This window comes from Lepidochelys kempii, chromosome 2, assembly GCF_965140265.1.
Source record: "Lepidochelys kempii isolate rLepKem1 chromosome 2, rLepKem1.hap2, whole genome shotgun sequence".
In the NCBI taxonomy this organism is placed as follows: Eukaryota; Metazoa; Chordata; order Testudines; family Cheloniidae; genus Lepidochelys; species Lepidochelys kempii.
The window spans coordinates 119898413-119926168 of record NC_133257.1 but is presented as its reverse complement, the minus strand read 5'-3'; the positions used below and the strand labels follow the sequence as shown (position 1 = coordinate 119926168).

Genomic DNA, 27756 nt, shown 5'->3' with positions numbered 1-27756 from the left:
AAATATATCTTCTCATTTCTGGTTAACCTACATCCCCGCAAGTGTTAATGAGCTTTTAATAGTAGACTGAACCACTTAAAGTGAGACAAAGCCAATTTTTCAAGAAAGCAAATAGTTTCTGGGATTTGGACATGAAGCTCTTACAAAAGATCAAAGACAGTTGTAGCAACGTTTATATATTAGAATGAGATTACAATATTGACAAATTACAATGGACTCCATTTAAAACACGGATCAATCTTTGTCATCAGTCTTGCTAGAAGTAAAACACTTGAGATATAATACCACTGAAATCCTACCAGGAAGGAAGTAGACTTCAGAAGCTATAAACAGAATTTAACAGAAGTAGGAAGTAATTCAAATGCTTTCACATTAGTGACGGGATAAAAACATTTAAATCAGAGAAAATGTTTTGGGTGTTTTTTCCCCATTTTATTTATCCATTGGTTATTTGGAACAATAGCATGTTGTCACATAAGTCAAACACAGTCTTTAAAAATCAATTTACAATGTAATTCACAGTACCATTCTAGATATTCATTGCTCTTTTTCAAAAATAGATGTTTCTGGCTTTTTGTTTGTGTTAAATAAATTTTCACCTGGAGGCTTTCCTACACTACAAATAGGGTACTCATAATTAGTTCAGAATTTACAGACAGTCCTACTGGATATCATATGCAACTTCTAATTGGATGCTTTTCTTTCTTTTTTTTTTTTAAAAATCCCTTCTTCAACAGCTGCTAACTTTACCGTACTGTACTCCTGAGGGGAGTATAGCTAAAAGCTCCTTCCAAAGCCAAGCTTAATGTACCTCTAACTTTGAATGGCAGAAGATGCAACACAAAGAGATGGATAGTTTCCCCTTCCTAAAAGACTTCATAGATCTCTTGCACAGTTTGCAGACTCTCCTCTTGCTTTGAGTTACTGAGTACAATGGCATACGCTGTTACTACTCCACTAGGACAGTTCCTATTGTTTAATTTGATCACCTCCCTTTGGTCCTATCACAACTCCTCTCCTCTCTCTCAAACACACACCCCAGTACCTCAATCTTTAGGCCCCAATTCAGGAAAGCACTAGAATTTGGCACGCACGTACATGCTTTGCTGAGTAGGAATGGACTTAAGCACATGCTCAAACTAAGAGCTTACGTGCTTAGCTGAATCGGGGCAGTACCATAACAGCAATGCTAGGTTGTCTACAATGAACCTGTGAAATTCTGGCCATCATTACCAAGGTGTTGGTAAAATCAGTGTAAGTTTGGAAAGTTCTTCTCTCCAGGGATATAATGGGTAAAACCTGGAACATATTTTGAGAAGCTGCCTCATTCTATACTTGCAATTCGCTGCTTTCCTGGAAGGTACCACATTCAAACAACAAGTAGTTCAACACAATCAGCTTTTAGACTTACATGACACTAACCTATCCTAAAATATCTACCAGCAAAAAATAAATGTAATTTGTAAATGAATCTACAAACTTTCAGTGTTTCTGTAGCCTTTATTCTAAAACATAGAAGCTTATGAAGCTGTGATCTTTATACTCTTGATGGAACAATCTGAAACTCCCCTTACATTCCAGAAGGATTAAAACTGATCACTTAACAGTAAGTGCCATTCTTTGCTCCCATAAGGCATCATCTGGTTCTCACTAAAGGTCAATGGGACTTTCACTATTGATTTCCATGGGAGCGGGGTCAAAGGCCAACATAACTAACTTACAACCTCTTGTATTTTCCCGAAGGAATTTAGTAATATCATCCTGAAAATAGCATATTCCAAGTCAAACTTGATGAATTGGACAAATAGTTCAATATCTTTCCAATGTGCAGTGATACTGAAAACAGATACCACCATGCCTTGACTTTAAGAATCAGGATTTCACATAAGCCATAGAAGACATCAAGGTCCAAATTCTGAAGTTGATGGGAGCTCCAGGCATCCAATAGCAGAATCTGGCCCTCAGTGATTTTTATTCCCTGCAACGTCTACAATTCAGCAAAGGAAAAAATACATCTTTTTCAATGCTTTGCAAAGTGAACTAACACTGAATGTTTTCATATTTCAGACTTCCTTTCTTGTGGTCTGTTCCTGCAATCTTTACATAAACAAACCTCCCACTGACTTAACTGGGCCTCTTGCCGGAGATGGCAATGCAGGATTAGGCCCTTAAGAACTAACCCCACCTCAGAAAACAACACATCTGATCTACAAAGCTGAACTGGTGGGGTCCAGGACTTTTTTCTGAGATGTGTGCGGAGACGCTCAACAAGTGAAGCAATGACTATTAGGAAAAGTTAAAACCATGTCCAATACTGTACATCAGTTCATTTCTTCAGTCCTGCACAAAAAAGTCCCATTGATTTCATCTGAAGTTCTGCATGCTTCACTGGACTAAAATATACATAGAAGTGTGCAAATTAAAAAGGGTTGGAGGCTGACTAATGCAGAGATTTGAATGTCTGTGAGATAGAGTATTCCCCTAAGAACACGTAAGTCAGGAAAGATATTTCAAGTAAGGAAGAACATTGAAACATAATGAACTGATAAACTGGCCTTATGGGAGGGGAGAAAAGGGGGGATATTATATCCCAAAATAGTATGCATCTTTAAGATGTATAAAGTTCCCTAGAATGTGAGTCTGCTGTCAGACCATATACAATTTTGTTCTAGCTAGAAATTCAAACAAAGTGTATTTCTAACCATGGAGAGGATCTTTCTGGCATGAGAAATATAAATTCACAGATTTTTAAGGCCAGAACAGACCATTATGACCATCTAGTCTGACCTCCTGCATAACATAGACTGTAGAATTTCACACACACATCCCAATATTGACAGATCTCTCTCTCTCTGTCATACAAAGAAGTTCCAAGTCCATTTGCATATGCAAGCAAATAATCAACACCCCAGCATTAAGAGTTAGTATAATTTCAGGAAATTTACTTTTTTTTTTTTTTTTTACTTTTTAAAACAAAAAGTTAGGATAGATATTCCCAGCTCTATTGATACTATGGGCCAAAGTCTGCTCTTCTTTGGACACCTGGCTCCCACTGACTTCCATACACAAGGAAGGGAGCTGTAGGTGCACAGCCAAAAGCAGAACTTGACCTTGTGTAAGTCAATGACTCTTTTTGTGAATATTTACCATATCTATACAAATGTACCTTGGAAATCTATTTCATGTTACATATATGTGCCAGTGAGAATGACCACCAAAATATAATCATATACGAAAGAATAATTATCAAAGATTACAGTCATTTTCTCAGAAACCTGTTTTATTCTATGGTCTAGAATTCAAGTCAATGATCCCACCTGCCACACAGACAGCAAAAACTCCCAGATCTAGAGATTGTTAGAGAGAAGCATCAGTTGCTTGCTGACTCTCCAACATTAAATGGCCACCCTTCACAATGTACTACCCCAAATATGCCATCTAGATAACTCTTCTAAGTGCTTTTATGGGTATCAATCTACTAACAGCAGTGATAATAACAAAATTCACTGTGAAGAGAAATGTCAGGCATAAAAATATATATCTCAATAGGATTGGATTTTTTAAAAAAAATACACACTGAAACTTTCATAGAAGAATATAGGCATAAAAAGTTTACCACACTTAACAGTCTAAATTCTTAACCACTTACATGTGTAGCTATTCACAACAAAACATTTATGGATGCCTAGGCCACTTGTGTGCCACCTTTCCCACAGTAGCTACAGCTTCATGCTGGGAATACTGCCAATATATTTCCCCGCCCTGAGATTTGTAATCACAAATAAATAGCTCTGCAAATATCATAACATTGTAAACTCTGAATTTAAGTCTTCAGCAAGAAGTCATCCTCAAACCATGGAGAACGTTTAAACAATGTAAACATATCAAACATTTTGTCAGTTTTCACAGTTATCCCCAGCAACCGCGGAATCTATGTGAGATGTACCATCCAAATCTTGAAGCCCCATAGTTTCTATTGTACGATATTGTTGTTCTGGTTCATTTTCCAATCTCTGAGACTTTGTTTTCCTGAATAAATCCAGCTGTGATTTGGATCCCCAAGATGTGATCCAGCTCTGTTCTTCCAATATGCATCATCTTTACAAAGCCTTAAACACACTCCTTCTGAGGAGATTATTCTTGAATGGAGGAATGGCGAATAGATCTGTGGTAATCCTCTGGACTAGTGACATGTTCTGGTAAATCATAGCCTCTCAGAAAATGTCCACTGTTTTGTTGAGCAAAGTAATACAGCTGCCTTGCAAACATTGGCTCAACCTTAACAACAGATAAAAATGTTATTGAAGCGTGATAGCATGTTCCATATTGTTCGTATTAGCTATTTACTCAACAATAAAAAGATGTTTAAGACAAGCCAAAATAAAACAGTTCCACATACCAAAATGGAAAGAAAATGCACTCTGTTCTCATTGAGCTCTGCCTTTACTTCAACTCCAGATTCTTAGAGCGAGCTGCAGTTTTTGCTGACAAATACCCACTGCATAAAGCATGCGTTTGCAAATGTCCCCTGTCAGCTAGTCCATATGTACATGTGACGCCTGATCTGTGTGTGCCCATATTTCCATGGCTAAATTAGGCACGGCCAAATGCGGGCCCAGTTTCATATGCTTAACTTTAAAAATCAGTCCCTTATTCTGAGTCCAAGTCTAACATTTCTAAATTTAAATGTTATTGTATGTCCATTCATCCCTAACTGTATCTGTTCAGCACTGCACTGGTTTAATAGGGCCAAGCTTTTGTGAAGTGTTTGAGCGGCTCGACTCATTTCGCTTGTCTCACTAGCCCCAAGGGGCCCCAGCTTTGCACAGTGCCTTAGTTAAATACTTAACTTTGACTCCTAGGATATAAAAACTTGAGACTTATAAATGGGGAACAAATATGTTCTGAGAACAGATCCGAGGTCCTCTAAACATTTAGACGCAGCCCTGCACGGACATCACTTTATGGAGGAAAGGTGTGTGGGTGGCAGGGGGAAGAACATGTCCTCCCTAGCTTTCAGCCGACATCAGCAGTGGAGGAAGGGACAGGAGTTTGAGGCTGATGCTTACTGTAGCAATTCAGCAATCTCTCGCCACTTCCCCTCATAAGCTGTTGGACTGGTCAGCTGGACAGGAAGGAAGCAACTGCAGGTGTAACCGCCTGCTGCGAGGGGCTGTTCTGGGCTTCTGCTGGGCAGGCATGCAACTGAGTGCTCTATGAAGCCTGTTCAGTTCCCACCCTCCCCATCAGTTCCAAGTGCAGAACAGGGGGACCCAAGGCAGGGGCTGAGCCAATTCCAGAGAAGAGATTAAGCTGCCAGCCAGCATAACCAGGGTCAGGTTTGAGGCAGAGCGCTGGAGGAGAGACCAAACTCACTGAGAGTTATGGGGGCGGGAAGGTGGGGGGGGGGGGCAGTGGGCACAGGCTCAGAGGAGAGTCTTTGTGGGCGGAGGGAGAGAATATGTTTGAGGAGAGGAGGGCTGTGGGGAAAGGGTACTTTGAAGGGGGGCCAGAAATTTGGAAAGCAGATGGGAGGAGAGAGGGAGTAGCTGGGAAGTGGGAGGTGTTATGGATGGTGGAGATGTAGGAGAGAATTTGTACTGTTGGGGGCCTAAGCAGGAAATGAGGAGGCTTGAGGTCCAATGATATCTCTGATCTTTGCTCGAATAATTACGCCATTGTATTCCTGGCTCAATACTCCCCAGCAATCTAAAGATGCAGGACTGATGTCTGGGTTGGGGGCGCATGTGTTAGAGTTAGAGGATCTCTGAAAGAAAGAAAAACCTAACCTGACCATGGGAACATTCATTCCAGCAGAGGATGTCTGGGGAGGACAGCAAACTGAACTTGGAAGCTGTAATCCTCTATCCAGGGGAACCACAGGGCAATGCGTTGCAGGCAGATAGTGGTAAGGAAGTTACATAATTTGTAAAGGGAAGGTAATTATTTTATTACAAAAATCTCTGGCCCATCACCTTAGCATCTGGATGACTTACAAAATTAAACACCAATATTCTCCCACTTCGGAGAGAATGGCAATAAACTAAACCCTGCCTCTAGCGTGGACAGGGAGACCATGGGTACATCTCCTTTGTGGAGCTCGGGTTTTGGAAAGCAGCTGATCCCAGCCTCCACTATTGCTTACATTGGTGCAGCTGCACTACTGCAGGGAAATGAATGTAAAAGTATGCAGTATAGTCAAGGCCCAGGGTTACGAAGACAGCCGCCAAGAGGTGAAGCAAGAGTAACCCAAGCAGTAAAGCCTGCCTCAGTCTGCTATGGCAGTTTGCGGTGCAGACACCTGAGGCTAGGAGGGGCGAAAGGGGAGGGGGTATCTCTGAGAAAGCTTAAATGCTGCAGCATACTTATGTGGCAATTTTAAAAAAATCCACAATTATGCGCCAGCTTTGGCAGTCATGCAATAATATTCTATGCAAGGCCCTGCTTACTAGTGTCACATGGCTGACACTAGTCAAACTGTTCCATTTAGCTAATAGTCGTAATCGCGCCTCTCAAGTGCTTTCGTCAGTAGATCGCAAAGCGCTTTACAAAGGAGGTCAGTCTTCTTATCTCCATTTTTTACAGATGGGGAAACTAAGGCACAGGGCGGGATATGATTTGCCAGCGGGCTAATGGCAGAGCAGGGAACTGAACCCAGGTCTCCCAGTCCAGTGCCCTAGCCACTAGACTATACTGCCTCCCCCACAGCTTACTGATGAGAGGAAGAGAAGGCTGCCTGTCAGATTCACATACTCTTCATTTTAAACTAAGAAATGAAACAAATCATACTTACGTGGGCTGTAATTAGCTTCCTCTGCCTTTGTGGGTCTGGAAATTCCTCTCCAAAACACAGAGCAACCTGGAATCTAGGCAATGGACGTCCATGGTGGGCAAAAGCTTGCAATTCTGAAGACAGAAAAGATATGTTCAGAAAATCCTCACCATCAATGGCTGAGTTTCAGAGTTAGTAGTGAAGGACCTTGGAGCAGAACAGCAGACTACAGGAGCAATGAAGAGGTTCTATTGGACAACTGGCAAAAGTGATGACAGGGTCTAGCAAAGGGAAAGCGAGTCTGAGAGAAAGGAGAGATACCAGCATCAAGGATCTTGGAGACTTTGCCACAGATCAGGGAGAGAACACAGATAAGTACCAGCAAGGGACAAATAGCTGAAAACTCTGTCTCCCTTCAAGAGCTAAGAGACTCCAATTATTCTATTTGTATTGCATTTTGAGTAATTTCATATAAACAGCAATTGGGATTTCCTCAGATTCATGCTTGTGTTTGGCTCAACAACAGAAACTTCGGAAACATTCTTCAGGACTTTTGAACTTTGCCGGTTTAAGTTTCTCCCATCCACATATACATTTCAGAAGGATCATGCTATGTAAGTCACATTGCACGACTTCTTTCAAAAACAATGGTGCTGAGATGTTGCAGGAAAGCCTGTCACCCTTAAGAGTAGAACTGAGAGCAATTTAAGTAACAAAAGTGTTTACACTGACTTCAGACTATACTTCTGTGCCCACTACTTGTGATGACTGAACCTCAGAAGATGGATTGTTCATTAGAAAGTAGATGGCAAATCTCAGGACTAGCTTGCAATGCCGCTAGTACACCTTTGTAAGGGCTTGATCTTACTCCCACTTAAGACAATGGCTTCAGTGGGAGCAGGAGCAGGCCCAGACAGAACCATGTTAGTGCCTGTATACTGTCCATCCCGCCCCCCGCCAGGTCATGAATCCACAGGAATGTAATTAGTTCAGATCACATATTTTCTGGATGGTTTGCTTTTCGCTTCTACTACAGGAGCCAGGGTCCCAGAGATCTCATGTGAGCTCTCTATTCTATAGGTATGTCTACATTGCAATCAGAGGTGTGATTACAGCGCAGGTAGACATATTCGCACTAGCAGAGCTAAAAATAGCAGTCTGAATGAGGCCGCATGGACTAGCAATGCACATAAGTCCCCAGGGTCCCCAGAATGCTTGTATAATCCACACTGGAGCCCACGTTACCACATCAACATTGTTATTTTTAGGCATTTTAGCACAGGGAAAGCCAGTGTGGGTCTGACTACCCAAGCTGCAATCACATCTCAGATTGCAGTGTGGACAGACCCTTTGAAAAGGGCCAGGCTCAAACACAGTGACATCTGTGGCCTTTCATTGCCCCCCTCATCCTCCTTTTCCCTCTCTGCTGCTGTCACTTGTTGGGTCATGTCTATTTTTATACTGCAAACTCTGTAGAGGAGGCACTTTGGGTGAAATTCTGGACCCACTGAAGTCAGTGAGAGTCTTACCATTGTCTTCAATAGGGCCAGGATTCCATCCCTTCTATTGCTCTGTAAAGCACTGAGATTTCTTTAGGCACAACATAACATCATCAAAAATGTTAGTTTATAATACAATACAATGAAAATCTCAAAAGGCTGCAATGTGCAAAGTGCAAATTTGGTTATAGTCATCCTTTGATTCTAATAAACAATAACAACACCATAAAGGTCTTATACAGCACATTTAACCCATAGAGCTCAAGGGCTTTACCAAGGACATCCGTATCATTAGCCCCATTTCACAGATGGGGATACTGAGGCACAGAGAGGGGAAGTAACCTGTACAAAGTCACTCAGCAGGACAGTGGCACAGTCAGGAAAAGAACCCAGGTCTCCTGAATTCCAGTCCAGTGCTCTAGTCACTAGGCAATACTGCCTCTCAAATATATAAATATTTATATTATTTATATTAATAGGCAATGTGTGGGGGAGACGTTTACAAGAGGGCTCCACTTGGGTTAAAATACATTGGCCAGTGGCACCGTAAAATTAACAATATTTAATTGAATTTAAAAAAAAGAAAACCACATCTTTATTTCAACATCCATAGTACATTTTGCTTTACATGAGGTCTTTTTTATGTCATTGACTTATAAAGAGCTAATAATGCTCTGTAATGTGGTTCGTGTCTTTTGGGAAACCTTGCAAAAGGAAATCAATCATAAAATATTTTAAAATTAACACAATATTGGGATGGGGGACAGCACCTTGCGGAGAGAAAGGCTGGGCTTGTGATTAAGGTATTATACTGGGATTCAGGAGATGTGGGCTCAGTTCCCGTGAGACCTTGGACAAGTCACAAAATCTCTCCATGCTGGACATCCCCCATCCGTACAACACTTCCTTTCTTCCACAATTTGCCTGTCTTCTCTATGTCGATTGAATACTCTTTGGGGCAGGGACTGTTTCTTACTCTGTGTGAGTGCCCAGCACAATGGGGCTCTAGTCTCAGTTGAGGCCTCTACGTTCAACTGAATAATAAATTATAATGATGAATAATGAATTAATAATTAATGACAAATAGAGTACAGTTCTCTTTGAACAAAAAAGTAGGTAACGTTCTCTCTCTATTTCCAACAAGCCCTAAAAACGCTCACAACCTGCTAGGAGCAGAGGGGAAGATTTTCAGTCCTTTGGTATGATCATCCAACGCTGCACTCACTTAGGTGTCATAAGAGGGGGCAAGGAGGAGTCTGGGATCGGTGCAATTCCCGATTAATAAGTCCCAGTGTTACTACTGGGGAAAGAACCCCATCCCTACCTCTCCTCTGTCACAGAATTTTACTCAGGCCTTGTCTACACTACAGGGGGAGATCGATCTAAGTTACGCAACTTCAGCTATGTGAATAATGTAGCTGAAGTCGACGTACTTAGATCTACTTACCGCGGGGTCCACACAAGGCGATGTCGACGGGAGACACTCTCCCATCGACTCCCCTTGCGTTTCTCGTTCAGATGGAGTACAGGAGTCAATGGGAGCGCAATCTGCGGTCAATTTAGCAGGTCTTCACTAGACCCGCTAAATCGACCACCGACGCATCGTGCTTCAATTCCCCAGTAAGTGTAGACAAGCCCTCAGCCTCAGTGATTCTCAAAGTATTGCAGCATAATAGCCCTGGGAAGGAATGGGATAGAGAAGGGAGTTGGCCCATGAAGAGTTTCAGAAATGATCTTCAATATGAAAGAGAATCAGAGAATCCCAGCTGTTCCAAATGCATGAAAGCATGAACCTGAGGTCCTCTCACTGCTCTGAGCATGTCACTTTGCTCTTCAAACAGCTCCACTGGCTCCCTCTCATCTCCTGGGTCAAATTCAGACTTCAACTGCCAGATTTTCACATGTCTCCCCAAATCAGGTCTCATTTCCTTCTATTCTAGCTCCAGCTGCCTACTCTCCACTCATGCAAGCCTCCTTAATGCCCCTTCATACCCTTCTCCAATTCCAGTCTTTGAGCCTTCTCCAAATTCTCTTTCTCTCCTGGTTTGCTAAAGTCATCACTCAGATCTCTCCATAAATAACCCAGACGTTAGAATGTGGTCACCCCTGTACTATATGCCAGAATCACAAAGCCCAATCTTTCAGTGAGTCCCATATGGACATATCCCCGCACCAATACACAGCCGTATCAATTAAAGGCCACAGCCCAGGCTCTGCATCTTCCTTCTGTGAATTCTTTGGGACATGCATCTCTTAGTAGAAGTCTGGAGTGTTTCCATCTCCTAAGGGTCTGATTTTCTGACTGTCCGCACCCAAATGTACACTTGATTTGGGCTCACTAACCAAAATTAATGTGTAGCTATGGTGTGTGCATGGCAAAATAGTCACTTAAGAAGTTACCTGGCTAGCTGCACGTTACACCCCAATTTGCACACACTGTTGTGATAACTGCACACAAATTAAGCATGCAATCGTACACGTGTTTGCACATGCATTTGCAAACACATAACTTAGAAAACTGTGCTTAAGTTAACCTTTGGGAACAGGCTTCTAAACAGATACTGCCACATATCCTGTGAATGGTTTGGAAGAGCCAGATTTAATTTAAAGTGGCATCTGAAAAAGGAAAAGGGACTTCCAGACACATGACTGCAGGCATAACGATACATCTTACAATTAGCATACAATAGAAGTTATAACCCCATAAATCCAGCTCAAATTCCCCTTTTTAACTGTCAATTTTCATATCCTCTTCAGATGTATATTTAAATGTATATGATGCTTGATAATTCTGCTAGGATGACACATCAAAGTCTGGAAAATGAAATCTTATAAAGGCAGTGGCTCATTTGGGCTATTTTTTTAAAGCATTGCATTATTTTTCTACGAAACTGTAACTTATACCAATATATCGGTCTGAAAGGCAGTAAGGTGTTCTGCCCAGGAGGAGAGACTCTAAAACTTAACAGCTCAACTGTAGCTCTGCTGCAAGCCCTAGTAAGGGGCAGCATATAATTGTGCCGCCCTGTTTCTCCCCTTACTCTAGGGGAGGGGAAGTAATCTGCGTCCACCCCTTTCCCTGGAGCAGGTTGCTCATCTCTCTGTGCTAGCTCAGAAGTGCTGGTCAGCATCTTGGAAATTGGAGCCAAGACTCCATCCACCCCCTTCCCAGAGCAGGAGTATCCCCTGTGGGGCTGTTTTCCCCTCCATTCTGCTACCCCCAATCCAAATAACCAGTGCAGCGGGTTGAGGGCGTGCCTTCAAACATCTTACTCACTTTTGCAGGTGTGTTGGGCAAGTTACAATCTTGCCTTATGCCATTAGTTAATAGGATGATTGTTGAAAATCAGAGTCTATAAATTCACCCCACAAATATTTTCCAGAATATTTGTCTAAATATAGACACACACACACACACCAAAACACAGATTTAAAAAATATCTGTTGGGATTAATACTTGCTCATGTTTAAATACTCTGGGTCAGATTTCAGACTCACACCAGCGTAAGTCTGGAGTAAATCAACTGAAGACAATGGAGTTACTCAAGATTTACACCAGTGGATCCAAAATCAGAATGTGGTCCCATCGACTATCCAATCTTACGAAGGACTATTTTGTTGGGCTCCTCCCACTCAGTATAAAGTGACACAGGCCTTACCTTGTCCTCAGTTGAGCATGAGTGGTTCCTATCACTTTCAATGGGAGCCACATAAGTGTATCAAAAGCAGAACTAACCATGGTAATATACAAATAAAACAGTATTCCTAAGCTGTGCTCTTCTAACACCTACATATACGGCCACATCCAGAGAGCAGCTGAGCAGCTGCATCTCCCAACCACTTTGGTGGGAGTAATTTAGTACAAAGAGCGCTTTAATAGTTCCCATCTGGAACCACAATGACAATGTTTTGGTGACATTTATATAGACAACATGTAACCTAAATTGAAAATTACCTGCCAAAAATTGCTGAGTATCAAAAAGTTTGCAGGTCTGCTCCCTTTCCAGTTTATTTGGCCTGTCACTGCATAAAGCCAGAGGTCCATCCCAGTAGATCCTGCTTTGACAAAGTCTCTTAGCATAAAGCCCATCAGGTGCCATCCAGAGTATTACTCCGCGTTCCAAGTGGCTCAGTAATTTTTCTATGTTTTTCCTCTGGCCATTATCTTCTGGATACGGGAAGATAACTTGATCCAAGCTGCTGACCTCATAATTTTGGGCATGAGATATTCTACAGCCTTCAGGACTTGAAGTCGTCATCTCTTTCACCAGTATTTCACGGTAATATAGACAGATGTGTAGTCGACAGTCTGTAAGTATATTTTGGGAAAAAATTACTGCTGTTCAATATTGTGAGTATTTTACATTACATCACAGTACTATTAAGGCCAATGGGCCAGATCTTGAAAGGTGCTATGCGCCTATCATTTCTAACACTCAGCATCTCTCAGAATTTAGCCCTGATTTAGGGGAAAACATAGATTGAATTGAAATAATGAAATATGGAAGTGCAGACTCCAACACCAGCTTCTACCAGTAGAGGCCCCTGGAGTGGGAACTGCATAGCCTGTGATGCAGAGGGCAGAAAATATGCTAGACATTAATGCCCGGCAAGCTGCATATTTTCATTAATGAGGAAAAAAGTGTTTGTACTTCACAGGTTTAATTGGAATTAATGCTCAGTATCAGGATGTTCTCCTAGATAAATCATAAAATAGCTATGCTTCTCTCAAGATGTTGTATAGAACCATGTTAAGCAACTACCCACAAGACTTGCAAAAATGCAATCACTTGCCTAGTAGAAGTGGTCTTTGGCTGAAACACAACAAAATTATATTTGAAATCTTAGGCATAGTTTTAAAGTGGTCACTCGACACAGGAGAGTGATTGTTAAGGGATTGATTCTGCACAGCACTGGTGCAGGGCTGTGCAAATAGACCAACTTCGGGACAGCAGCCCTGCTCAGGAAGGGCACTTAGGCATGCGTTTTAACTCTGCCTGCCATTTGCCAGCCAAGTCTCTCCCCTTAACATTGCATTGTCAATTTCTCCAGATAATTTCCATTGTTAGTTTAAAAAACAAACTAGCTCCTACATTTCCACATAAGGAATAAAATAAAAAAGCCACCCTTGAGTCTGAACAACTGCAAACTGGCTGAACAGATTTATTTTCAGAGAGTGAAAGTGTCATTACTAATATACCAAGAGGTTTTATTTTATCAAGAATAAATAAATGATGCAAATCCTGATGCAGTCAACAGAGAAGACAGAAAAGTATCCATAGGACAAAATGTTGAACAAACAAATAGAATTTTTCAGAAAGGATACAGTCCAGGTTAAAAACAAAAAACCACTAGACCTCTGAATCCAAAAGCAATATGGCTGTGTGGTGAGCTAAAGAAGAATCTGCTTCACCTGTCAGCAGTTGTCCTATCTGATGACTCATTGAGGAGCACCCAAGAATTTGCTTGAAAGAGCAAAGTATTTAAGCGTGTGTAACTTTAAGCACATGAATGGTCCCATTGATCTCAACCTGAGTTACAGATTTCAGTGAGGACTACTCAAGTGCTTAAAGTTCCACATGTGCTTAAAAATCTTGCTGAATTGAGGCCTAAGTGTATATGCACAGAAGTCATTTGGAAAAGAAATGTCACTTGCACTCACAAAAGAAGTCCCTATAAACAGTGAGAAAACATTTACTTGGAAAGTTATAAGGAAAGCCTCCTGGATGGTTCACCATGAAAGCCTGGTGTTATAGACTTACCTGATAGTGCAAGAGCTTCACCAGACCTTATGCTTGGCTCTATTGGGATCCCAGGAGTCTGTGACTCAGATGGTGCACAAGCATAAAAGGTTCCAGTCACCTGACAACCTGTTTTTACAAAAAAAAGTCAAATGATATCTAGCTATCTAAAATCCAAGAGCAAAGTTAGAGTTCACAGCTATGCATGTGAGAGTTTCTGAGCGTCAGCTTTATAAAAAAATCTTCCCCTTGACCAAAATATTTTATCCACTCAAGATGTTATCTAGATTTTTCTTATTTGGATCTTTTAAGTGTTGTTCTTTTACCTAACCATATCAGTGCATATTATTCTACCATAGAAATAATCTGCATTTTAACTAGATAATGGTGTTCTTGAAGGCTGATGAAAAATAATCCATTTATTCTCACAGGTCTTAAGGAGTTTTATCAAAGGCAACTCAAATATTCAGTCATTATGTCTTTAATGGTGTTAAAGAAAGAAGGCAATTGTAGGGAAAAGAGATTCTCCTGCAGTAGAGTATTAGAGTTTTAATATTACAGCCAACATTAGTCCTTTCCCGAGCTATCCCTTCCTGTGAGTGAGATAATATTGAGGCAAACTGAAATGTGATAACACCTGTCCAAAGTCCCTTGAAGTCAACAGGAATCTTAGCATTGACTTCAAAGGGCTTTACATCATAAACACAATATTTATGATGCAGGTAAGATACACTATTCTTTCCCATAGACAGATTTGACTCTTCGCAAAGCTAGTTCACTTTTTAACCTGTGCCAAGGGCATACCTGAGTGACTGTTGACAAACAAGACAATCCAGTGAGTAAACCACTATTGCCCAATTCTCTGATACAAGCTTAATGCAGCACTTAGACCCTGAGACAGGAAAACACTTGACAATTTGTTTACATCCAACCCTATACAAGAAAACACTTAAGCATGTGCTTAACTTTAAGCATATGCTGACATCCCATTGGCCCATTAAGCATGGGTTTAAATGCTTTGCTGCATTGGGGATTGATTCATTTTCTTTTAAGCCACAAAGATAGAAGGCCCTGTGTTTCTTGTCTCTTCAGAATGCCCGCTGACCCCGGGATACAATGCGGGGAAAATGATGCTTTGGAGCCGTGACTTTTAAAGAACAGCTGTAATGATAAGCATAAGACTGGGGGATGAAGGAATGAAATTGAAACCAGGAAAAGCAATATTATTACTAAAGCTTGACATAATGTTCATGGTTACTAACAAAAAACAAAGCAAAAATATCAGTGATTTTTTTAAATCTGTATATGCTAAGATTCTATCAGGTAATCAACAGATAAATTTTCCAGAGAAAAATTATAGTTATGGTCTTCTTTCTAGTATTAGAAAATGCCGTGTTTCTTTTATTCTCTATCTTAGCATTTTCTAGAGCCGTCTTTACCATAGTATCTAAGAGTTTATGACACCGTTCACTTCAAAATTAGTGTTTCTATTCAGCATAAGTTCAATAGATCATAAGGACCAAAACCTACATTCACTACCCCATTGAAGTAACTGTTGCATGGGGTGTAAATCAGGGCAGAATTTTATAAAATTTCAACTAAATAGCTCACTTGTCTAAATGTAGAGTGTTCAGCTGACAATAGACAAATGTAAACAGAAGTTTATTTCATTGCACTTGAACCATTAAAGGACTATATTTTGTAGTTCTAATACCCTGTGCGCTTTAAGTATTCCTTCCTTATCTCATCTTGGACTAAGGATTTCTACTTTTTACAAGATTATTCTCATATGGATATGTGGGGACCTGTACTTATGGAGCAAATCCCTGCATACTGAAATGAGCATATATCCCTTGAGAGTCTGAGCCTGCAGCCATACACGGCACAATGGATGGTCATGTGAATAAGGCATTAGACTGCAACACAGGAAACCCAGGTTCAATTTCCAGCTCTTCTACAGACCTCCTATGTCACCATGGAACAAGTCACTTAATCTCTGTGTACCTCAGTTCCCCACATAAGGTAAAGACTTCCCTACTCTGCATGTTTTTCAGGTGCTCAGATTCGGTGCTGCCAACTCTATCAATACTTAGTACAGTTCACAAAGCCTCCGATCCTGGAATGCTATGACTATGTGAGAATATCAGCTTTCATTTAAGGGGGGGAAGTATGTTTCTAACCTATGTGATGATGAAGAAAAACGTGAAAAATGTGAACCATAAAGACTCAAAAATCAGAAGACAAATAAAAAAATTATCTATACATAGTCATTTATAAATCATTTGTGGGGGGGTGACTCAATTTTTGAACACTTGGGGTTGGCAATATGAGTTACTATGGTGATGACTAAGGCTCCTAAGCACTACAGTAAAACAAATAAAAGAATAAAATAAAATAAGTGTCAATATAGATGACAGGTGCTGATCACCTGCAGCTGTCATTGAAGGATGCTCAGAACTTCTGAAAATCAAGCCATCCATACCAATGCCACTGAAGCCATGAATAATAAATATGAAATCTGTAGTCCTTCTATGGTGGTCACATATTGTCTCTTTAGATTAGAGAGCAATTGACATCCAGGGAGATGTTCTTACCGTTTTCACAAGCAGGACCTTGCCAATGGTGACTGCGAGCTGCAAAAGGAACACTTTGGCATTGGTAGGGGATGTCAGGGTGTGGCTGCTCTGGGGCAAAATCTCTCCAGTTACGTTCATGAGGTACCATGTAGTTTGACACCTGTTCAGTTTAATGAGACATTGTTTTATTTGGCTGTAATCAGAATTGATGCTGCCTTTCACATAATCTCCCATATTAGAAAGTTTCCTTAGTTCTGCAGGAGACCTTTTGTTATTTGTTCTCCCATATCTCTTGTAGATCAAAGCACCATACAGACCACCTGGATGATATTTTGCCAAAAGGAGAAGGCTTTCAAATGAGCTGCATGTCACCATTAGTGTAAACTATAAACATGACAAAATTATAATAGGCAACTGGAGCATGTTGCAAAACATTACTGTAGAATAACTGTTTCATCATATGTTTAATTTCTGGCACCAGAAGTACTAGGGCAATACATCCATTTTTACAAAAAAAATCTAACAAAACAGAGCTGTAATTCACATTTTAAAAAATCCCAGATGGATCAGCTGCCCTGTGGTTTCACGTGATAAAAACATTGCTTCCAGATTTCTCAGTTTCTTATAAAAAAAAGTCTTTTTCCAAGCAGAACTAAATGGTGGTAGACCAGAATAGAAAGACTTGTAGTATAATATGGTCTTGCAAAAATTAGCTCAATCGACACCCAACAAACAAGCTAAAAAATAACACATGACTGATCTGTACCTGAGCCTGTAGTGAAGTGTAAGGAGAAGTCATTGTGTATGGATGGTTCATCATTATCTGTTGATCCTCTAGGCTGAGTTGTTTTGCTCCTACATACATGATAAGGATTAAAACAAAGTTACTAAATAAACCTGAAATAATCTTAAATAAACCTGAAAATGATCTACTGCAGAGAAACCTGTACAAAAGACCATCCTTAATAAGCAATCTCCTCTCTTAAGAGACCATCCTACACCACCCCCAAACACGGGGCTTGATTGTGCTTCATAGATACTGGCCTACAGAGGGAGTAGTGCAGAGGGACCTTTGGGAGGAATTCTGTCTCCCAGAGCTTCCCAGTGCATGAAGGAAGAGCACCTGCCACTCACATCCCTTCAAGGGGTGCAGCATATTTCCTTTATGTGCCCATCCAGCTCTGATGGCCAGTTCATAGGAGGGATGACTGCCTGCTGTGTGCCCTTTTTGGGGTGTCTTGAGGGTCTGGGGCTTCTAGGAAAATAGGAGCACAGGGGAGTGCCAGGACTGTGACCGTACTTGACTGCTATGCAGAGACAAAGAGGGCTAGGGTTGATAATGCACTTCGCTAACCTTGCTCACCCCTGAAGTAGTCCAGCACAATCTGGCTCTTAATGAGTTCAGGTCTGCTCCACCTTTATTTGAAGTCCATTAAGCAAACGTATTTTTGCCTGTCTCTTGAGTGGTTGCTTAAGACAGGCATCACTTTATTTAAAATTGAAATAGAGGCTGTACAGCCAAGGTTAATCCCTCCAGTAATTTACATACTGCATGCCTGTACCTCCAACAAAGGGGTATTTTTTCAAATGCTACGATTCAGACTCCCACCGTTCTTTTTCAGGCAAAACCTCCAATGTAAGTCAAAGGGAAATTTATCCAAATAAGACGTACTTGAGTACTGCACATCTTGTTTATTGTATTGATTGCTACCAAGTCTGACATGAGTGACTGTATGATTATACATGACATGAGTGACAGCACATTGGCCATCTCTTCAGTTTTTGCACACTGGAAAATGAGACTTTAAATGGATATAAAACCTATGATGGCCTACCTTTTTTAGCTCCTTCTGGAACTATTCGGTACACTTTATATGGATCAGAAATATCCAGCTGGCTTCTCTCAACCAGTTCTTCAAAGTCATTGCTCTTGTTCAAAGCACACCGCAGCCTTGTCTTCCAAGTTGGGGGATCTGGTTTATCAATGCCCTCTCTGAACTTTCCTTTAAAAAGAGCCCAAGCCTGAAAACATTTCAAATGGTCAAAAAGAAAAAAAAATCAAGCTCTAGGTAGACAATCACAAAAGCTGAAATTGCAATCGAGTGGGGAATTTATTCCCTATGGGTTTATGCTAAAGTATATGCGAGGTGGTTTCTTGATAAGGTAATAAAAACAGTATCAAAGGCAAGATAAAATAGTAAGAGAGAGAAGAAAAGTGACTGGATGAATGCACAAATAACTGTTCTCTAACCATACAAAGGTTTATGATTACAGCTGGAGAAGGAAGGAGGGGGGAAGTGTTCCATATGGACGCGGGCAACCCTGTCGTTAAAATAAACCAAAACCAAAACCGAGAGGGCTTGCTGAGGAAAGCAATTAACTGCATTAATTCTGGGAGAAACTGCACAGCCTCGCTCCAGGCAACAACCAGCAACCAATGCGCTTGAAAAAGACAGACCTGCGCCTGCCGAAGTCAAGGGCAAAACTCCCATTGGCTTCAACGGTGCGGGATGGGGCCTCGGTGGGTCCTGGCTGGCTGGAGAGCAGGATCCCCAGCGGCTCAGCTCGGGTCGTTGTTCGGGGCCACGTCCTGCCAAGGGGAGATCCTGCCCCCCCCCCCCGCCGGCCGTCTTCTTGCTAAGGACTCGATCCCTCCTGTCTCCCACCGACCAGGGGGGTCGGGGCTGCAGGACGGCAAGAGACACGCCCAGGGGGCGGGTGAGTGGCCCTTGGCCGCCCCCTACCTTGAAGAGGGCGGCATCCTCCTCGCGGTTGTAGTCCTGCTTGCCGGCGTGCTTCCAGGGGATGCGGAAGATGCTCTTCTCGTCGTTCTCCCACACCAGGCCCGGGTACTTGCCGCTGTCGATCTGGTCAATCAGCCACTGGCGGAGCTTCCCGTTGCCGCAGCTCACCGAGCTCATCCCGCACTCGCTGCTCTCCAGGTTCATGCCACGCACTCGCTGCACACGCCCGGGCACCAGCTTACGGAGGGGAAGGGGGCCGGGGGGAGAGGAGAGGAGAGAGACGCCCGCTATTAAACGCCACCCCGCTAGCTGCAGCCTCAGGCGTGGGCCGGCCCGGGCTGCTTAACTTTGCGGCGGGGCTCGAGCCTGGGAGGGGAACGGGCGAAAGTTCCTCTCCCCGCTGCACAGCAGCAAGGGGGGCCCAGCGAGAGCCTCTTCCCGGGGGGGTGAGTCGGCCAGGCCCCGGCCCTGGGAGCTACTGCGCCCTGGCTGCATGGATGGGCTGCTCCTGGGCACGGGGAGAGACAGCGACTCCACGTGCCTGGACAGACACTGTATTTATCTCTACCTGCTCCTCCCGCGCCTGTGTGTGTGTGTGTGTTTATGAAACAGATACTGAGAGTATAGCTGGGCATGTGTTCGTGTATACACCTGTGTTCATATGTAAATACTAACCCCCCCCCCCCCGCCCGGCACTGCTTTGAAAACCTCAACCACACATAGTTATAAATAGCGCCTATGATCTCTAAGAGCGCGTGTGTGTATACATATATTGTCCTCATAAATACACACACACGGTGTATGCATACATATGACGCTAATTCACGAGTCCGCACGAGAAGGTATGTTTCAAAACCATACGTGGAGGACGTAATATAGTCTACAGGCGTGTATCTATAATAGGCACAAGCAATGCAAGCCTATACTAATACCTATACCTAAAAGTTGGAACAGACCGAGCAAGCACTAAGTTTACCCCTCATACAAGTCAGCTGCTGAACTTTAAGGGTGTGTAATAATCTGCACGGACACAAATGCAAGACGCCTGTACGCAGACGCATGTACTGAACAGGTCTAGAATTGGATACCGACTGGAAAGATCCTAAGTGAAGGCAATTCACACAAGTTATGAGCCGACCGGGAAAATGGAGGTGTGATGCATTTTGACACACAAAGACGCACACAGACACCGTGTGTAGCTGTAAGTGTGTGTGGCGCTCCCTAGCTTTGCAGTTTGCAGTTTCCCTTCTGACTTCTACGCGGTGGCCAAGTGTTTGGTAATTGCACCCACCCACTAGTGCACGGCTGCTGCCGAGCCTGGGACTTTTCCATCACTAAGTTGTTCTAGTGAACATCATTTCCACGCAGCTGGTGGGGGTGGGTCTGACCGACCCACCCTGGGACAGAGAGCGGAAAAGGTCAGCCTGAGCTCATAGCGCTAGAGACTATTTCAGCCCTCGGAGAGATGGCCGGGCAGAGCACGGACCGGTTCCACCTCCGCTTCCCCGTTGGTGACCCAGCAGTAAAAGCCTTATAGTAACATTTACGAAAAGAGAGCGAATTGGGTTCCGTCCGGAGCCCGGGGTTAAGGGACAGGAATCTCATGCCGCCCTCTCCGGCTCCCACTGAAGCCAGCCAGGCCCTGCAATGCCAGCAGGCTCCTGGCACAGCCTGGGGCACAGCCTGGGACTCCCAGTAGCAGTGAGGACAGGTGTGTTACAGAGTCTGAAGGGCAGCAGCACGCTCACCAGCCTCCTATTAGACCACGGCGTGAGGCCAGGCGCCTGTTTTAACCCAGAGCTGCCCCGCTGGCCTGGTTTAGATATTAACTAAAAATAATTTTTAAAAGCCAGGAAGGAAAAGAAAATGACAGGGAAAAAAATGTAACTTAATAGAATCCTCCGCAAACTTTTATTTTTCCTCCCTTTCCAAAATAATAGCACAGTCAGAAAAATCTGTGTCTTGCAAGACTCGAGGGCTGCTGCTTGAAAGCAGACAAGGAAGGTAGGGGCCGGAGATCGAAATGTGTGATCGCCTACCAGGTTCTAGCGAGGGCCAGGGTTACGTTAATTTAAGGATTGAAAAATATTATTTTTATTACACACACACACACTTTTTTCAATAGAGAGAGAGAGAGAAACAAATGAATATATAAATTTGCTTAATTACAAGTGCTGGAGTAACCCTTGTTCTCCTAGAATCACAGAATTAGAGATGGGGGGGGGGGGGACAAGGCGAGTCTTTCTCCCCCACCACCCCCAAAGGGCAAATGTAGGATCATTCACTCCAGACAGGCTTTTAGAATGTATCATTTTACAAACAAGAAATTCTGTAACTTTGTCTACAACAACAAGCCCCCCGCCCGCCCCGCATCCGACCTGTTGCAACTGAATTCATTTTATGCAACATTCTCACTAAATGCCCATGATCAACTGTAATGCTAGCTTAATACATCCTCTGGCAGGTACTCTATCCTGTCTGAGGGACAGCTCTACTAAGTTATGTCCATTTCTAACTTCTGAGATCCCAGACAGCAATTGCTCTGGGGCTAACGGGGTGAGCATATGGGTTGAAGAGTTTTCTCTTGAGAAAGCTACCGTGTAAAGCAAAGTGAGGGGGAGAGTTTGGCAGATAATGCTCATTCAATGTGCTACACTCCCAGAACAGGATCAGATCACTACCAGCTTAAATAAGCAAAGAAATGCCCAATTCCCCCGCCCAATTATCATTGGGGATGATCGGTCTCTTACCTCTTTCACCCAGCCGCTCAGTGCAGGAGGCAGCCTGTTTTCTCAAATGGTTAAAAAAGATATGAAACAACCAAACTGAGCGAAAGCAGGAACTTATAGGACTGAAGAGCTGTCAGATGGGGCGGGGGGGGGGGCGAAGAGGTTGGGGGCGGAGTCTTACAGAGGTTGGACGGACTGAGGGATACAGACGAGCGCGGGGGCTGCACTGAAGCGGAGCGGGCCGCTGGGGGTTTACCTAGACACAGTGACACGTGGGAAAAGTACAGCGCCTAATCGTTTTTATATACAGATATACATATAAATAGAACGGGAAATCCCTGCCTGATCACCTGCTTTACAGCCAGCTTTATTTTACTGTAAACGACCCGTAGATCACACCTTATGGTGGTGGAAGGCTTACAGTTTGTGGCAAAAAAGTCCTTGCCAGAGAACACTGTTTGTCCGTGCCCTCGGGGCAGCAGATTTAACCGAGGGCCAGGAAGAGAATGGGGTTAGGAGAAGGGTAGGCGCTGCTGTACACATGGGCTGACATTCCAGAGTCATAAGCGGTCACACGTGGGCTACACAGGACTAGCTCCCCTTCCTCAACGCATGATCAGACTCACACGCCACTCCCTCCCTGGCACTTGGGCTTTTTAAAAAGTGTATTCAAAGCCAAACGGTATATAAGGTGAATAAACTGCAGCAGCCCCAAAAGTCATTTGTACCAGACCTGGGGGGGGGGGGGAGGAGGGATCAGATTCCGCTTGTTACAATTCAAGTCTGCGGTAATATATTTCTAATCAAACCACCCCGCTGAAGCCATATGGATTTTAGAACAGCGCTAATCTGTATATTGTTGGGGGACTCTTCCGACTTTCCTTTCTCCCATCGATGGATTACACGTCAGTGAATTGGATTCTGAAACGGATACATTTTTAATGCTAAAAGAACAGACGGTATGGGACAGCCGATGCTTTCATACACAGATCATGCACATACCATTCATAGCGTCAGAACGACATGTATGCAAACAGGAACGATCAAACTACAGCGAAAATCTTCTATGGAGTAAACCAAATCTCTCCCAGGAAGGCCCCTTTTAAACCGTGCAGCGACTGAACTCACGATATGCAAAGAGAGCACTGCTTGTAAATGACTTGTTAATATCTTTGTTGAAAAACAAACAAACAAAAAATCAACTGAGAGACAGAGTAACTGTTCACCAGACTCTCCTAAACTAAGCGCAGGGAGGAAGCTCGAGGTTTGGACTAGCAACAAGTCGTTTAGTACCTTTCAGGTTTCACACACGTTTCATGTAGCAGCGCCCCCCGCTGCACCCGTTTTTAACATTTTTAACAGACATTCACATCCTCTGTTCTTAAATACCGCATTCAAAACAGTCGTCGCACATTGATTTTTTTGGCTGTCTATGTAGAGGATACATACAGTGTTTAGAATATTAATTGCTAATCTTCAACGCCATCTTCTGAAATTTAAATGTAATTAAAGTCAAGGGTTTTTTTAAGCACTTTTAGGTTTGGGTTTATAATACAACTCAAAGCTATGTCTAAAATAAAATTTTAGTGCGAATCGAAGGCACTTACATTCCAAGGACTCGGTAATAATCAACAATTAAATATACTGTTCACATCTGCAGCTATCACAGTCATAGACTCCTAAAACATCAAAGCAAGATAAGTTCACAGCTTTAGCCATGGTTAAACATAACCATCTAAAGTATCACTAATATTTCCCAGAAAAGGCCTGATTTGGATATTGTTCATTAGAAGCAAGGACGATAACGATGGTATAAAGAACTAAGACAGAAGTTTCACTGGATATATAAAAGTGTTGCATATTGATTTAGTTTAATTATAAATGGCAACTTTCCCCAGTCTGAAAGAAAGAGCGCCGTCTCAAAGTGAAAAAAGTCAGAACAAGCCCTTCACGATAGAACTAGATCCTTTCCCCAATTTGGAGTAATGTTGTTGGTTTTTTATCTTACTTTTCAGCTGAAGTTAAAATAATTATTAGAAAAACCCTTAACCCTTAAGAGAAAAAAAAAAGCAGAACTTGCAAAAAAAAATATTTTATGAAGACAGTACAGATGACCAACAATGTTTGGTTGTCTTTTATCAACTTTGCCAAAAGCATTCTATGGGGGATTAGCCCCAATTGGCAGAAAGTTCAGACCTGGATGCCTAAAACTAGACTCCTAAATGCATATTTAGGCACTTCAGTAGAAGTGCCCTGATTTTCATATGCACTGAGCATCTGCAGTTCATATCAATAGGAATGTGAGTGCCAAGGGTTTCAGAAAATGAGGCCATTTAGGTGGATAATCAAAAGTTTAGGGGACTAATTTTTAGGCATCCAGGTTGGAAAACTGTGTCCAATAATTAAACTATGTTATTTTAATTAACTATTGCAGACTGGTGACCTATATAATGTGCATATTGTATAGGCTGGAAATCCTAATCATCCACTGGCCTTGATTATGTTTTGAACAATACAGGAACCTTGCAGCATAATCTCCCTTTCTAGTGATCTAAATATTAATAAAAGGTCCAGCAGACCTGACACAAAAGTCACATTTAGCTTCAATGGAATTTTCCTGTACGAATACAAAGTTTGCAGGCCTGCTGTCAGAAAGCTTGTATTGCTTTATAACCCCTATATTAACCACACTTTTAAGGTCACTGACTAAACTATCTAAATGTTTGCCAGGAAAAGTGGCTGTTTCTTCTAAACAGTCATTCACAAGTATTTCATGCACAGGGGGCTGATTCAGCTTACACATGAAGTCCCTGCTGACTTCAGAGGGAATTGCACCCTTGTATCCATGGAAAAAAATTAGGCCCATAACGTTTAAACATGGATGTGTGAAATGGTGCACTAGTCAGGGTCTAATAAGGTTGAGAGGATACTTGCATTAGAAAGTCCTGTTTTCAGAGGTTTCTAATTCATCCAAAAAAATTCCTTCCAAACTCCTTGGGCCCCATGTTTCCCTAGGCAAGTTATTTCCACGTAAATCAGTGTAAAGTCACATTTCAACTGGCAGAGTTTCTCTGGAATTCTTCTAGTATAAGGGTGAGGTTTGTCTCCTGGAGAAGAAGCTGTGAGCTCTACTGCCTAAATCAGAAAGTTATAGGGGAAATGTGCCAGCAGCAAAGCTTTAGTCTTACTGAGGTCCCTTGGCTCCACTGTTGCTAGAGGCCCCTGTACAGTGCCATTCATTCAGGTGTTCCCCCAACTGTGACTACCCTGAAATCCCCTTAGGGGGTGGTTAGAGGAGAAGGGGAGTTCCAAGCTGCACCAGGGGAACCTGTGTAAATTACTGCAGACTATCGGCCATGCTCACTAATACGTTACTCCAGTTTACACCAGTGTATAACACCATTGGTTTCAATGGAGATGCACCAACATAAAATGGGAGTTATTACTATTACTCATGTTTATTGCAGTAGTGCTTAGGGACCAGTCAAGATCAGGGCCCCATTGTGTTAGACACTATAACAGAGGGCAGTAGCTAGTCCCTGTCTAAAGACCTTACAATCTAAACAAGTAAGTAGGTAAGGATGAATGCAATGGTGATTCAGGCTCTGTGTAGACATTAAAGGCCCAATCCTGTACCATTTGAGTCAATACAAGTTTAGCCATTGACTTCAGCTTGAGTAGGATCAGGCCCCTAACTAGTCCCCTTCCTGTGAGTAGGTGTGGATCCCTTAAGAGGTGACGTTGATTTGTTCCTTCCCTCCACCAAATCCCATGGTGCAGAGGGAAGGGAACAGGAGGCTCAGATCTGGTTTATATGAGCTTTGCCTAGTACTGAATTGCTCTGCCAAATCTGAAAGAAAATTAAACCGGTGCAGCCATTTTTGATTTATAGCAACAAAAACGCTACCACTTACGTCTAGGGCCCTACCAAATTCATGGCCATGAAAATTTACACGTCACGGACCATGACATCTGCCTCTCACCGTGAAATCTGGTCTTTTGAGTGCTTGTACCCAATACTATGCAGATTTCATGGGGGAGACCAGCATTTCTCAAATTGGTGGTCCTGAACCAAAAGGGAGTTCCAGGGAGATTGCAAGGTTATTTTAGGGGGAGGCGGTATTGCCACCCTTACTTCTGCACTGCTGCCTTCTGAACTGGGTGGCTAGAGAGTGCTGGCTGCTGACTAAGGACCCAGCTCTGCAGGCAGCAGCACAGAAGTCAGGGTGGCCATACCCTACCATACCATCCTTACTTCCGCACTGCTGCTGATGGCGGCTCTGCCTTCAGCACTGGGCTCCTGGCCAGCAGCCGCCGCTGCTCTCCAGCTGCCCAGCTCTGAAGGCAGCGCCGCCGCCAACAGCAGTACGGGCAGCAGTACCATAACCCCGCCCACTAACCTTGCGACCCCCCCCACAATGCCTTTTTAGCTCAGGACCCCCACAATTACAACCCCATGACATTTCAGATTTAAATAGCCGAAATAATGAAATTTATAATTTTTAAAATCCTACGATCCTGAAATTGACCAAAATGGACCGTGAATTTGGTAAGGCGGCACTTATGTCACCAGAGCTGGAGCTTCAGTGTCAGTGTTCTTTAAGAATCCAGTTAGCCACGTTTCAAAACACCAACTCTTTGGTAAATGATTTAGAGTGAATTTTTAAAAGTGCCCAAGTGACATAGGAGCCTACATGCCATTTTCAAAAGTGACTTAAGCACATAAAAGGATAAATCCCACTGACTTTCAAGGCTTTTGAAAATGTTATCCTTAGGGCTTATCTGCATGAACATTTAGTCCGAGGCAAGCTGAAGCGTGAATCTGCTCTCACGAGTCTGCCTCACTCTGTAGGTTCTTGTGGACCCTGCTGACATGCATTAAGTTTGTTAGTAGACTTTGATCTACCCTGCTTTGAAACAAGAGTAGATTAAAGCACACTAGCAAACTGTTAGTGTGAGTCAGCAGAATCCACCAAAACAGTTAGTATGCAGCAGGCTAGTGGGGGTTAGATTCACACCCTAGCTTGCCACAAACTAAATGTTCAGATAGACAAGCCCTTAGTCCTTAATGCACACAAATTCCCAGGACCAATCACAGGCTATAACTATTTTAAAATAAACTTTGAATAGTTTGTCCTAGGGGAATAATCCATTTTAACAATTTTTGAAAGGTCTTGTTGAAAGAAACCGTATAAAGTTATTATGGAGGGCTACTTTTATCTGCAAGCATAAAGAACTTCCAAAATTTATATAAGATCTTTCTACATTTCTAGGAGTGTCTAGTTTGATTGATTACAAATTAAAAAGAACAAAATATGTCACCACACCATGCTAGCTACATTTCTAACCAATAGTACAATCCTGGGGTGCAATCCTGCAAACACGTAAGCAACGAAGCAACTTGGTGTCATAGTTCCAGGGCTGCTGCACTTGTATTCCCAGTCCATGGTTTCTCGCAGGCATCCACTCTAGGCTCAGGCTCTTGAGCCACCACTTATCTTGGACAGAGACCCATGTCTCTCCCTGCTGACAGGGTTTTTTCCAGATTGCACAGTTCCCTGCTTATACAGTGATATCCCCAGCAAGTCAGACTGCCTAAACAGGCCAGAATTTGATTTTTGCCTTCTCTTCAAAGGCTCTGAACAGCTGTACTTGCCAGCAGTTACAAGTTATCATGCAACCCTTTATAAGCAAG

The 27756-nt window shown here is 42.7% G+C and overlaps 1 protein-coding gene across 3 annotated transcripts in view; it reads right to left on the bottom strand.

The window, feature by feature from the left end:
- Positions 1 to 422: 422 nt before the first annotated feature.
- The window catches only part of IRF4 (interferon regulatory factor 4), a 60463-nt gene continuing 33129 nt past the window's right edge, over positions 423 to 27756 (bottom strand). For 2 of the 3 annotated variants that reach the window (XM_073332176.1, XM_073332177.1), the window contains 8 exons: positions 19333 to 19569; positions 18424 to 18610; positions 17355 to 17443; positions 16607 to 16748; positions 14034 to 14141; positions 12227 to 12580; positions 6794 to 6906; positions 423 to 4278 (listed from right to left, as the gene is read on the bottom strand). In XM_073332176.1, the coding sequence (XP_073188277.1) occupies positions 4135 to 4278; positions 6794 to 6906; positions 12227 to 12580; positions 14034 to 14141; positions 16607 to 16748; positions 17355 to 17443; positions 18424 to 18610; positions 19333 to 19536 (1341 nt within the window). In that variant the 5' untranslated portion in view covers positions 19537 to 19569 and the 3' untranslated portion in view covers positions 423 to 4134. Of the gene's footprint in view, positions 4279 to 6793; positions 6907 to 12226; positions 12581 to 14033; positions 14142 to 16606; positions 16749 to 17354; positions 17444 to 18423; positions 18611 to 19332; positions 19570 to 22082; positions 22182 to 27756 lie in introns of those variants that run through there. The other variant, XM_073332178.1, reaches the window with a different exon arrangement.